At 50.6% G+C, this 13,516-nt stretch overlaps 1 protein-coding gene across 1 annotated transcript in view; it reads right to left on the bottom strand.

Moving 5' to 3' along the window:
- Window positions 1–13,146, bottom strand: part of ABR (ABR activator of RhoGEF and GTPase) — a 177,660-nt gene extending 164,514 nt beyond the window's left edge. Inside the window, exon 1 of the mRNA XM_059148291.1 lies at window positions 11,799–13,146. Coding sequence (XP_059004274.1) covers window positions 11,799–12,846 — 1,048 coding nt within the window. The 5' untranslated portion in view covers window positions 12,847–13,146. The remainder of the gene's footprint in view (window positions 1–11,798) is intronic.
- Window positions 13,147–13,516: the final 370 nt, after the last annotated feature.

Genomic DNA, 13,516 nt, shown 5'->3' with positions numbered 1-13,516 from the left:
TTTGCATAGGGTCATGATCCCAAGGTCCTGGGATCAAGTCCCACATTGGAATCCTTGCTCAGCACAGAGTCTGCTTCTCCCTCTGCCTGCTGTTCCCTCTGCTTGTGCTCGCTCTCTCTGACAAATAAATAAAATCTTTTTTAAAAATTAAAAAAAAGAAAATGGTTTCAGGAAGAAAAAAAACCACAGCCCTTGAGAATAATGGCTCTATAATAGGTATTATCAATTGGTCTTACTGGTCCCCAAAAAAGAGAAGAGGGAGGAAGAGATGAAGATAAAAGCAAAGAAAGAGTGCCTGGGTGGTTCAGTCAGATAAGCATCTGCCTTCAGCTCAGGTCACGATCCCAGGGTCCTGGGATGGAGTCCCACGTTGGGCTCCCTGCCCAGGAGTCTGCTTCTCTCTCTGCCCCTTCCCCCACTCACTCTTTCTCTCTCTCAAATAAATTAAATCTTTAAAACAAACAAAGAAACAAAACCCCAAATACAATACACCAGCATTGTGCTGGGGCAGGGAGACTAGAATTTTAAAAAGTAGTCCTTTTCTTTTTCTTTCTTTCTTTCTTTCTGATTTTATTTATTTATTTGACAGAGATTACAAGTAGGCAGAGAGGCAGGCAGAGAGGGAAGCAGGCTCCCCGCCAAGCAGAGAGCCCAATGAGGGGCCCGATGCAGGGCCCGATTCTAGGACCCTGAGACCATGACCCGAACCAAGGCAGAGGCTTAACCCACTGAGCCACCCAGGCCGCCCAAAAGTAGTCCTTTTCTAACACCCCTATACTTTAAGGGTGTAGAATCCAGTGGGGGAAGACAGAGAGGCAAACCTTTTTAAACCGTATTATAATTGCTCAAATGAGTAAATGTACAAAGTGCAAGGAATAACTGTGTGACTAACACTAGGCTGGTTTTCCAAAAGCCAATCACAGTCTCTTTCTCTCCTTAATCATCTTTACAACAGAGGCGGAAGAGCTGAAACCCTGCTCCCCTAGCCCTCCTCACAGCTATAATGATAGCCATGTAATGCTGGCCAATAGCATGAAAGCAGCAGTTGCTAGGTAGGGCTTGAGGGGAAAGCTTTTTAAAGCGACAGCCGGTATGATCTCTACAGTCCTTTGCACCTTATTCCCTTTCTGAAACACAAGCACACATCTGGTGATGCAGCAGGTTTTTTTGTTTTGTTTTGTTTTGTTTTAACCCTGAGGCAACAAGCAAGAGGACAAGCACATTTCTGCTACACGATGGGGAAAGTCTGGGCCCCTGACCACACTGCTCAGCCATCCCAGAAAGCCTGCCTCTGGAGTTCTCATGACTGGAGGAAAACAAATCACTATCTGGTCAGGTCATTGTGTGTTTCTATTGCCATTAACAAATTATCACAAGTTTTGTGACTTAAAACAATACCAATGTATTGTCTATAGGGAAGAAATCCAACAGGGTCTTGCTGCTGGCAGGGCTGGGTTCCTCTCCAGTGCTCTAGAAGATAACTAGTTTCCTGGCCTTTCCCAGCTTCTAGAGGCTGCCCATACTGCTTGGCTCAAGGCCCCCTTCCTTCCTCTTCAAAGCTGGCAACAGTGAGTTGAGTCCTTTACATTTTGCATCATTTTGACCTCTTCTACCTCCTTCTTCCATTTTTTAAAAAAGATTTTATTTATTTATTTGACAGAGATCACAAGTAGGCAGAGAGGCAGGCAGAGCAAAGAGCAGAGAGCTGAGCAGAGAGCCTGATGCCGGGCTCAATCCCAAGACCCTGAGACCATGACCTGAGCTGAAGGCAGACGCTTAACCCACTGAGCCACCCAGGCACCCCTCTTTCTTCCATTTTTGAGAACTTCATTACTACTTTGGGCCCACCTGGACAATCCAGAATAATTTCCCCATGTCAAGGTCCTTAATTTTTTTTTTTTTTTTTTTTTTTTTTTGAGAGAGACAGAGCATGCCTGAGTGGTGGGAGGGGTGGAGGGAGAGAGAGAATCTTAAGCAGACTCCATGCTGAGTGTGGAGCCAGACATGGGGCTCAATCTCACGACCCTAAGCTGAAATTAAGAGCAGAACGCTTAACCAACTGAGCCATGCTGGGGTTTCTCAAGGTCCTTAATTTGATCACATCTGCCAAATTCCTTTTGCCCTGTAAGGTAACATAGGTTCTGGGGATTGGGACCTGAACATTATTTGAGGGGCCATTCTTCTGCCTACCACAGTCACTACAGCTGTTTTGTCTTATTTGCAGCCAAGTGTACTCCTAACTGACACCCAGCTCTTGGATCTACTGGGGAAAGCAGGGGAGGCTTTACAGATCCAGCAGCCTCCTGGCTGAGACCTGAGAATGAACAGTCATTTGTCATACAGGCAAATACGGAAAGGGCTTTCCAGGGAAAGGGTGTAGCCCCTACAGGGAAACAAGTATGCAAGGTATGTTTGCAAACTACAAGCAGTTCCGTATTGCTAGAGCTGGTCAAGTGTCTGCCTGTATGGGTTGGGGAGGGCGGAGAGGAGGGTGGACTGGATCACAAATGGCTAGGCTAGGTACATTTTCATCTAAGAAGCTGTGACTTTACTTTGTAGGTGACAAAGAGTCATTGAAGAATGCAAGCAGGGGGTGCACAATTAGAGTTAGGGGTGAGAGCAAGCTGGTTGGCTTTCATGTGGAAGACAGCCAGGGCTGGAGGCAGAATAATCCATGCACTGGTTTCTGTCAGGGGCAATGTTGATATTCATGAACATTGTTTGAGTACCTCCTGTATGTGCTGTGACATTCTGGGGTTACCAAGGTGAGTAAGACACAGATAAGAGCAAGGGTGCCTCTCACCCTGCCAAGCACAACCCTAGGGCAGGAGTGACAGGTCTCACGGAACCCAAGTTGGGGGTGTTCTGCCCCCCTGCGCCCAGTCCAGGAAACACAGACAAGGTGGGGTGCGGCCCAGGGGAACTCAAAGGGGCACCAGGACCATCGGCAATGATGGGAAAGCAACTGAATGAAAAGTCAGATGGCCCTTTCCTGCCCCTATCTTACCCAAACGCGCCCTGAGGTTCCCCCCAAATCGGCCCTAGTTATTTTATTTTATTTTTAAAGATTTTATTTATTTGAGAGAGAGAAAGAGAGGGAGAGCAGGAGAAGTGGAGGGTCAGAGGGAGAAGCAGGCTCCCTGCTGAGCAGGGAGCCCGATGCGGGGACTCGATCCTGAGACTCCAGGATCATGACCTGAGCTGAAGGCAGTCGCTCAACCAACTGAGCCACCCAGGCGCCTGGGCCTAGTTATTTTAAATCACTGCATGTGGTGAGTGAGAAGAGGAACTGGTGTGGTCACAGGAGAAGCCTAGGACTCAGACACTGTCACCACCCCGTCCCCACAGCCTGATGGAAACAGTCTGACATTAGAGATGACAGATGGTCGCACAACTTTGTGAATACACTAAAAACTCATGACTGTACACTTTAAAAGGGTGTTTTATCCGATGTGAATTATCTCCATAAAAGAAGAATTAATTTTTTAAGCAGGAGAAAAAAATAACCCCAGCCCTGAGCCCTAAGGGAACCTGGACTTGTGAGGTCACTGGTCAGAGCCTCAGGTTCCTCCACTGCCAAATGAGAGGAGTAGTAAAGAACAGTAGACTGTTCTGAGTTTTCTGTGGGATCATGCAGGTCAAACACTTAACAGAGTGCCTCGCAGGCAGCAGTTGCTAAACATATTCATGTTCGTCTCCTCCAAAGTGCCAATAAAAATTTTAAAACAATCATTTTCTCAGCAGCCCCAAGATGTGACATAAGCTCTAGGCAAGCTCCCTTCAGATGGTCTCGGCTCCGGCAGACGAGAGCAAGCCTCAGACGGGAAGACAGCCACAGGCACGGATGCCCAAGCTCTCCGCAGCGCCCGCAGGCTGGGTCTGCAGCTGTGCAGTGCAGGGATGAGAGCGAGACTGGCGAGGCACAAATACAGCTACGCGGAGCTGTGGTAGAGAAAGGAGGCGCAGAGATTTGTGCTTGTAATTCTGGTTCGATATACAAACTCTGCCGATTTCCAAAATAGCCACTCCCACCCCAACCCTTGGATAAGTCCACGTGACTACAACGCGGCCCTGATGTTTAGTGATGACCTGCGCCCCACGCTGCTCCTCATTCTGGCTCCTCCAAACCACAGTGATGCAGAAACAGGCCTTAACTGACTTAATTTTCCAGCCTAGTACCCAGGCCGGGGATTTATGTTTTCCCCAAACTTCCCATTTGTGAGATTCCAAAATCAACCAGGGACTTATCAAGTGCCTGGCCCGTGCCCAACCCTGTGAAGGGTGCGGCGGGGGAGAAAAAAAGAAGCATAAGCCAGGGTCCTGCTCCCAAGCAGCCCAGCTAACCTCTGAGCTGGAAAGCAACCCTTCACGGTAAACATATAAAGGCCTTTGTGCCTTGCACAGAGCAGTGGTTCAGTCATCATTTGTTCACTGGGTCAATGAATTAATAGAGGGCACAATAATAAGACAATTGTGTGAGTGTGGGGCTCACTCTAAGAACCACAAGATGGGTTGGAGTAGTTGTTAAAGGCTTGTGCCAGAGGCTGCTAGCTGCTTAGTCAATACCAATTCTTCCATTTTTCCTTGTAACAGAGCCCCTATTTTATTTGAGGTGGCTGTATGCCCAGATAAAATACTACATTTCCCACTTTCCTTGTAGTTAGAGGTGGCTCATGAGATTTAAACAGAAATTGTTAGGAGAGTCTACCAGGAAAGTGCCTTAAAAGGCAGACCAACAGTGGCCACTCACTCATGTGTCCTTCCTCCCTTTCTTTTAATTCTCATCTGAAATATGAGTGTGATGGTTGGATTTACAGCAGCTGTTTTGGACCATGAGACAACCTTGAGAGAGAAAAGCTCGAAGACAAAAGAAGCCCAAATTCCTGATGATTAAGGAGTCACCATACTCTCCCTGGACTGCTTGCTTCTGGCATTCTTTTACTTGAAAGGGAGATAAACTTCTATCTTGCTTAAACTATTTTGGGGGTTTTTTTCATAGGCAGCAAACCCCTGTCTCAACTAACACAAGTTTCCACAGAAAAGCTGGGCTTTAAAGGAAGGGTTAGTTGGCTTTGTGATTGGGTGGGTGGGGATGGAAGGGCATCTCAAATGCCAGAAAGAGCAAAGGAAAAGACACTGGCAGGAATGAGCACTGACTGAAAGCAAGTGGGTAGAGAGTAGGAAATAAAGAGAAGCCAGATGACAGTGTTGTAGATGTCAGGGGAAACAAGGATTGATTGGGGAAGAACCAGGGACCACAAAGGAACAAGAAAGTTTGGGGTGTCTGGGGAGCTCAGTCACATGGGGATCCAACTCTTGGTTCCACTCAGGTCATGATCTTGGGGTTGTGAGATTGAGCCCTGTGGCATGGCGGGCTCTCTGCTCATGGAGGAGTCTGCTTCTCTCCTTTTCCCTCTCTGCCTCACCCCTCAGGCGCGCTCTCCCTCTTTCTCTCCATAATAAATAGATAAATCTTTAAAAAAGGAAGAAGAAAGCTTGTTTCCCTTCAAAGGAGCAAAACATCTGTGGACCTGGAGGGAGTAAGAAAGGAGAGAAAGAGGCAGAAGAGGCTGGGGGAACTTCATCACATGAAGAAACAGGAGCACGAGCTGTGGCTTGGACTTGGAACAATACCACCACCAAACTTTATTAAATGCGTATGTGCCTTGCCCTGGGCTATGCACTCTCCACACACTTATCTCCTTTATGCTTCATGACATGTCTACAACATAGTCCTATCATCACCCACATCTGGCAGATAAGGAGCCTGGGGCTTAGTCAGTGACTTAGCCAGTGTAAGCCTTACCACCCTGTAAGCTGGCTTCCATCCACTCCATTTTTCAGATGAGGAGTGTGTTTGTACCATTATTTCAAAGCCAGGAAAATATGTCAAGATCCTGATTTTCTTTCTCTTTTTTTTTTTTTTAAAGAGATTTTATTTATTTATTTGACAGAGAGAGACACAGCAAGAGAGAGAGAACCCAAGGAGAAGGAGTGGGAGAGGGAGAAGCAGGCTTCCTGATGAGGAGGGAGCCTGATGTGGGGCTCAATCCCAAGACCTGAGCTGAAGGCAGACACTTGATGCCTGAGCCACCCAGGATCCTGATTTTCAAACATAAAGATCCAGAACCAAGTATAGAGTCAATTGCTTTGTGAATGCTCTCTTAACCAGAAAAAAAACCAAACAGACAAGGAAAAGAAAAGTTTGGAGTCTTGGCTGTGTTTCCTACATGTCAAGGAGAAAGGACTTGTTAAACAAACGCACCCCTACTCCCTGGCTGGTTGGTTGAGTGCCCCTGAGGTGCAGAGAGTGCTGAGATGGCAGGGATGAGGGGTGGACGGAAGCAAGCATTAAGAAACCAAGCAGGCAGTGATGCAATGTCAAATCTAGTAACAAATGAATCGCAGCCGACCAGCGGCTCATGTGTTTCAGAGAGTGTTTTAATATCTCTCCACACCACGGAATGGGGAAAAAAAAAAAATTACTCTATCACAGCTAAGGCTGAAAACTCAATACTTTGAATTAAGTTAGTCAGATACATCCACTGAACATGAGGAATTCTTCCTGGAGCTAAAATCTCATTAGTCGCTTGTGAGAAAGGGGGGAAAAAACCCATCGGGTTACAAATGATTTAGGTAACATGAGTACCTAATAGGAAGTGCATTTCCCATGAAGATTAAAAATAAAAAAATCTCGTTTGGCAGCCTGGCAGACTCTGGTGGCAGGGCCTCCCCAGTATGGAAATCTAGAATTCTACAGCTGGCCCAGGAGCCAAGAGACCCAGCTGACCCAAGAGTGCGGTCTTTGTTAGCCCTGAGTTCAAGCTGATTCTAGCAGAAGCTATTTGACTCTGGGTGCATGCCTTTACCTCTCTTGGCCTCAGCACTTTACTTATAAAATGGCACTAGTAATTCTACCCCCTCCCCCGCCCCGCAGCCACCCTGAGATGGCTGAGAGGCTAAAGGAAGGGGCCTCCTGCTCCTGTCACCGTGACTTTGACAGAACTTATGTCTTTAGAGTTCTCTGCCTCAAATTCTAGGAAAGAAAAGACCACAAGACAATGGAAAGAGCCACGTCCTGGCGCATGGGCCCAGCCTTGAGGGTCACAAGCGTGTGACCCTGAGGTTACTTTTAGGTCTCCCTGGCTCCGTCTGAAGAGGGGCAGGAGTAGGCCTACTCTCGGATCTCTTCCTCTTCTAGACTCCCGAATGTCACTAAGATTCGGATGGACAATCCTTAGGGAAGATGTTTCTTTATCTAAAAACATACGGTTTCTACCCCAGGAGCCAAAGAGTTAGTGAGAACCATAAAGGCAGGTCACGGGGTTTTGCACACTTGAGCCTTAACACAGTCCTGGCATGAAGTAAGACCTTGATAAATTCTTGTTGAATGGAACAGATGAATGAATGATAAACAAATGAATGGATTTCAAGGGCCAGCCAACACGGAGACCACTTGTCCTCCACCGAGCAAAGTTTAAAGCAAGAAGAAAATGCTGCCAATTTAAAATACTAATGATAATTACTTTGTCATCTGAACTACAGCCAGAATATCAGATGAATAGTTCGCCAGTCAAAGGGATGCCTGATGCAGAAAAGCCAACTTTGCGCTTTGCCAGAAGAGTGTACTTTGGGGCACAAGGAGTACAGATGTGGCACAGGATAGTCCACAGGCTCCAGAAAGGATGCAGAAGCTCTGAGAAGGAAATGTCACCCAACCTCTATGGCAGGAGGGGCACACAAGCATGTCACCATGAAAGGAAAAATACCAGGCCTCCACATGTTGGCATGCAGTTGTGTCCGCCCAACAGTGCCCCGCTGAAAAGGAGAGTTCTAAAATCCAGCAGGTGGTCTGCTCCCCTGTGAGACCAAGTCCACCCAGGAGCCCCACAGGAGGGCAGCAGCCCTGATGGCTGCAGCAGATGGACTGGGGTCTTCTGGGGACTTTAGCGACGAAGAAAATAATATTAACGCACACGGGGTGCCTGGGTGGCTCAGTAGGTTGAGTGTCTGCATTCAGCTCAGGTCATGATCCTGGGGTCCTGGGATCCAGCCAGGATCAGACTCCCTGCTCAGTGGAGAGCCTGCTTCTCCCTCTCCCTCTGCTGCTCCCCCTGCTTGTGCGCGCTCTCTCTCTTGCTCTCTCTTGTCAAATAAATAAATAAAATCTTTAAAAAGAAAGATTTAAAGAAAAAAAAAGGAATGGGCATTCTAACTTACACTCAGGTTTGGCTACTATGTGTAGAAACAGATCAAATATGTCTTTGTATGGGAATCTACCTCTCATAAGAGAAAATGGTCCTTTTACAAGGAGGCGGGCATTTCTGCCCCTCAGCCTTTTTATGTGGCTCTCCCATGGCTCTCTCTTCTTAAGACCTCAAGACTGAATGGCCCAATAAAACCCAACCTTCAGTTGAGGATCTCTGAATACAAATAATGGGCACGATTGCCAGGGAAGAAGGAGAAACATGAGGGCCAAGCCAGCAAGAGAGCCTCATGAGCCAAGCCTCGGCCCTGGGTCCTGCCCTGCTCCCAGGTTTCTAGAAAGAGCCATAGCAAAGCTGGGGGGGGGGGGAGCAAAACCCAAAACACATGCATCATAGAAAACCAAATTATCTGTGATTCAGAATGGTCTGGGAATGAGAATCTTTGAAGCATCAACTCAAAGAAAATGACCTGTAGTCATGGTTAAACACTGTGGGTGCCTACTTTGTGTTAAGAGTCCTCTAGAAACAAAACCCCACTTATTACTCATATTAATGATTTGATGTAAGCAGTGTTTATTAGTCTCATTTTACAGATGAAGAAACTGATACACAGAAAATTCAAATAACTTCTCCCAAGTTCACACAAGCAGTCTAGCTTCAAAGCCCATAGTCTTTATCAGCATTTTCAAACCTTTCTCTCTAATCCAGAGCAAGAAATATATTCTACATCAGGACCCAATATACACTCACACATTTATACATAATTGAAACAAAGTTTGAAAATAGAAAATACCATTACCATGGGCAATTCACTGCCATGTTTCCCTTTCTATTCCATCCTATTAAAAAATATATCACTTGGATGCCTGGGTGGCTCTGTCCGATAAGCATTTGCCTTTGGCTCAGGTCATGATCCCAAGGTTCTCAGACTGAGTCCCGCATTGGGCTCCCTGCTCAGCAGGGAGTCTGCTTCTCCCCCTGCCCCCCTACCCTGTGAGCTCGCTCTCTCTGTCTCAAAAATAAATAAAATCTTAAAAAAAAATGTATCGCTCAACAACTATCTATGAAATACCTACTATGTGTTAGACACTATTCTAGGCTTTGTGGCTATGTTGTAGGATAAAAAGTTTAAAATCCATGGGACGCCTGGGTGGCTCAGTTGGTTGGACGACTGCCTTCGGCTCAGGTCATGATCCTGGAGTCCCGGGATCGAGTCCCGCATCGGACTCCCAGCTCCATGGGGAGTCTGCTTCTCTCTCTGACCTTCTCCTCGTTCATGTTCTCTCTCACTGTCTCTCTCTCAAGTAAATAAATAAAATATTTAAAAAAAAAAAAAAAAGTTTAAAATCCTTTCCCTCTTGGACCTTGCATTTACTGGAAAGACAGTGAATAAGATCAACACACAAAATCATAGTATCTGAAGCAGTAATCTGGTCAGGGCTAAGGAGAAAATAAAGGAGGGAGAGCCAAGAGAGGAAAGCCTCTCAAAGCTTTCATTCCCCCCCAGACTGATTTCAGTGGGCTGTCACCCACCAGGTGAAAACCCCTGCCCTTAATCCATCCACCCTGGGGACTCTATGGATGCCTGACAGCTCTTTCTCCTAGACCGTGTGCACATGTACACATTATGGGATTGCGTGCACTGTGCATACGTGTTTAGGCATGCATATACGTGCATGCAGTCACTTCCTCACAGGCGAGGTTTTGGAGACAGAGCCCCAACAAACAGCTGTCCAGGGGTTCCATCCACAAGCCTGACCTACAGAGGGGGTCCTGGAGTGAGGCCTAGAATCTGAGCCCAAGCACACTAGGCAAAACCAGCAAGTGCCAGGCACGTGACTGGGCTGGAGTCTTTAATCCAGAGGAATGAGGATCTTTTTATCACTGGTCCACCCAGAGCAGGCACCTTTTTGAAATTTGTTAGGCTGGAGGGAATGCTAACTCCTAATCTTCGAAAAGAGGATCTTTGTGCAAGAATGCCCTCAGGGAGAGAAGAGACAGCCAACAGAAATAAAAATAACTTCCTGGGGAAAATGCAGTGCATGGGGCATACCTGAAGGGGTGATTGATGTGGGTCTCCGAGAACATGGGATTGGAGCCAGCTCTGAAGCAGCTCTGGGCCACTTGGGTAGCTGCCATTTGGTATCTGGAACTTGGCACTAGAGTGAAATCCAGACTCTTCCCTTAAGTTAAAGGGGCACATAAAATGTTACTAGCATGGGCAGCAAAAGCATTACCTATGGGAAAAGCAGCCAATCTCTGCTAATGAATAAGTGTAATTGATCACAACAGATGACTTGATGGACCTTCCAAATGTGCTTTTAGCAAAGTGGACAGTTTTTCATTCAAATGCAAACTCACCCAGATAAGATCTAATAATGGAGATTTTGGAACAATCCCAGCTTCAGTGATTTCTTTTTTTTTTTTTTTTTCTCCTTCACTGAGCAGGAAGGCATCTTAAGTTCCTGATCACGATTTGACCCAACCAGACATCAGTTTAATAAGCCTTCCCTATGACTGAAGAGATCCTGAGAGTTCCAGGGGCAGCAAAGTAGTGGTCACTGGCCATCCTCACGTCCCTATCTGTCCTTTCTTCCTCAGCCCCACTCCCACTCCCTGACCTATGAGGAGTTGGGTGGTGGGGAGACATTCAGTACAATGCAGTCATCCATTTATTCAAGAAATATTTAGTGAGCCCTTACCATGTGCAAGGCACCATACTGACTGCCACAAGGGGATTCAGAGATGGCTAGGACCGGGCCCTGTCCTCAAAACAGAGGGCAGATGTCCAGGGAAACAACAAATGACAGAAGCCCCGTGTAGGATCTCAACTCACTTCAACATGCACTTAATCTTCCTGAACTTCAGCTTTCTCCTTTGTCAAACTAAGACACTGCATTAGACATGATCTCTGGGCACCAGGCCAGCTTGAAAACTACGATTCAATGCCCTCCCCTTCCCACTCAGGCTCCAGGAACCTGAGCAATGAGGTGTAGCCTTCTAGGAAGGGGACAGCCAGCAAAGGGAGGGGACAGCAAGGATTATGGACCTTTCCCTGAATGAGAGGGTGTTGCCATTTGGCCAGGACACGAGACACAGGCTCTCAGAAGATAAGAGATAAGTTGGGAAAATTATGTGCAAGATTTAAACTTTCACATCAAGGAATCTGGGGAGAAATGGGGACCCACTGTAGTTTGTGTAGAGAAAGGTACTATATAGTGGTGCAAAGGAATCGGATCGACCTGTGGAAGAGAAGCTGGAGGGAGGGCGGACGGTGATGTTATTACCACAGAGCATGAGGGCCGAGGCCTGAAATGAAAGAGTCCTCCCATGGTCTAGCCAGGCACACCATTCCCTCACCCCCCCCCCCCCCGCAACGCCATACTGCTTGTTTTCATAAACTCGCCCGAGGCGAAATCATGTTGCACAATCTCCCCCCCCCCAATTCTACAAGTGGTTTCAAGGTAAACAGATTAATGTCATCTCCCTTCTTCCCAAGCGCCGGAGATTAAACGGGACCAACAAGAGGAGTCAGGGAGGGGGTGCGGGAAGGGGCCAGAAGCCCCCGGGATGCGCGAGGGGTGCGCCTACCTGCAGAGAAGCCGTCCTCGTGGTCCGAGCTGTTGCGGCTGCAGTCACTGCCCCTCTCTGGAGAGCTGTGGCTGGGCGAGTCCCACTCCGGCACCCGCAGGAACCTCTTGCGCCGCCACGGGGGGAGGTGCTCGCGAGCCCCACGCCGGGGATGCTCCTCGGCCGCCAGGGGCGAGCTCCGCCCGTCCTTGGCCTCCGCCTCCAGCTGCTCCAGGTCGCGGCTCCGGCGCTGCTGCCGCCGGCCCCCGGGGATCAGGTGCATCCAGCGATGGGGGCTGCCCGCCCGCGCCGGCTTTTCGGCCTCATCGCGGGCTCCGAGCCGGCAGGGGCTCACGAGCAAGTGGCCGAGGACGAATTTCTCGTTCAAATCCACCATCTCGAAGTCGTGGTCACTGCTATTGCCCCCATCCTCCGCGACCGAGGCGTCCGGCTCGCCCTCTTCCGAGCCCCGCCCCGCGCGGGTCCCGGAGAGCAGCTCCTCTTCCTGGGCGCTGGGGACTGTGTCATCGTGGCCGGGGGGCGCGTGGTCCTCCTGGGACCTGAAAAGGAGGCGAGGCTGCACCAGCTGCTGGTGGATGGCGGCGGTCAGGCTGCGCACCGCGCCCCCCGCTCCCGCCGGCCCGGGCCAGGTGGGAAGGTCCGGGCACGCGTAGGGAGGAGCCTCGGCCTTCGCGGCCGCCTCCGGGTCCCCGCGCCAGGGGCCTGGGGGTTCTCCGCCGCCGCCCGCGGCGCCCTGCTTCTCGCGCGGTGGCGGCGTCCGCTCCGGCCCGGCCGGCGCCGGCTCCTCCGCCCAAGCTCCCGGCCGGTCGCCGTCTCCGCCCTCCGAGCGCCCGCAGCCGAGGTCCCGCTTCTCCGCGGCCAGGGCTGCCTGCAGGTAGGAGACTTTGAACTTCTCCTCAGCCAACACCTGTTGCAGCCGCTTCAGGTTGAGTTTGCAGCGCTCCAGCTCCCGCTCCATGTCCAGCACCGAGTCCAGCCGCATGACCGGGGCCTTCTCCCCGGGGAACTCGGCCTGCCAGTGGCGCTCGAAGTCCTGAGGGTCCCACATGGCGGCCGCCCCTTCGGGCCTCCCCGGCCCGGCTCGGCCGCGCGCAGCGGGCTGGGGTCGCGCCGGGCTGTTCCCGGAAGCCCGCGCTGGCGCAGTCGCCTGCCCTTCACTTCAGCCCCTGAAGAAAATAGGAGAAAAAATAAAAGTTTTTCCCCTTCCGCCCTTAGGCCTTTTTTTTTCCCCCCCTTCTTCTGGGTTTCGCCTCCCTGACGTAAGCGGCCACCCGCGGCGGAGGCGGGCGTCTGGGGGCCCTGGGCCCGCCCTGGGCCGGACGCGCAGAGCCCACGGTCTGCAGTTCCCGCCGCCCGGCCCAGGGCGCCCGGCGGGCTCGGGGCTGCGGGGGAACCTCGGCGGGGGCGGAGCCTCAGTGGCGCCGGGCCGCCTCCCCACTGAGGCTGGCGCGCCCCGGAGCGGCGCCCGCGACACTCCAGTTGACCACGGTAGGCCGGGCTCGCACCTTCCCCGCCGCCTCCGCGGCGCCGCTCCCGCAGCCGCGCGCAGTCCGCGCCGGCTCCCTGCATCCGAGCGCGGGGCCGCGCGGCCGGGGGAGGCGGGAGCCCGGGTGAGGGAGAGCGCGGGGGCGCCCCGGGCTCCCGGCCAACCTCCCGCCCCACCGGCTCTCCGCGGCCTCGTCTGCCCAGAGCCGGCACGGCGCCTGGGACCTGGAGGG

Source organism: Mustela lutreola, chromosome 15, assembly GCF_030435805.1.
Source record: "Mustela lutreola isolate mMusLut2 chromosome 15, mMusLut2.pri, whole genome shotgun sequence".
Taxonomy (NCBI): domain Eukaryota; kingdom Metazoa; phylum Chordata; class Mammalia; order Carnivora; family Mustelidae; genus Mustela; species Mustela lutreola.
This window is presented reverse-complemented; position numbering and strand designations above follow the sequence as displayed.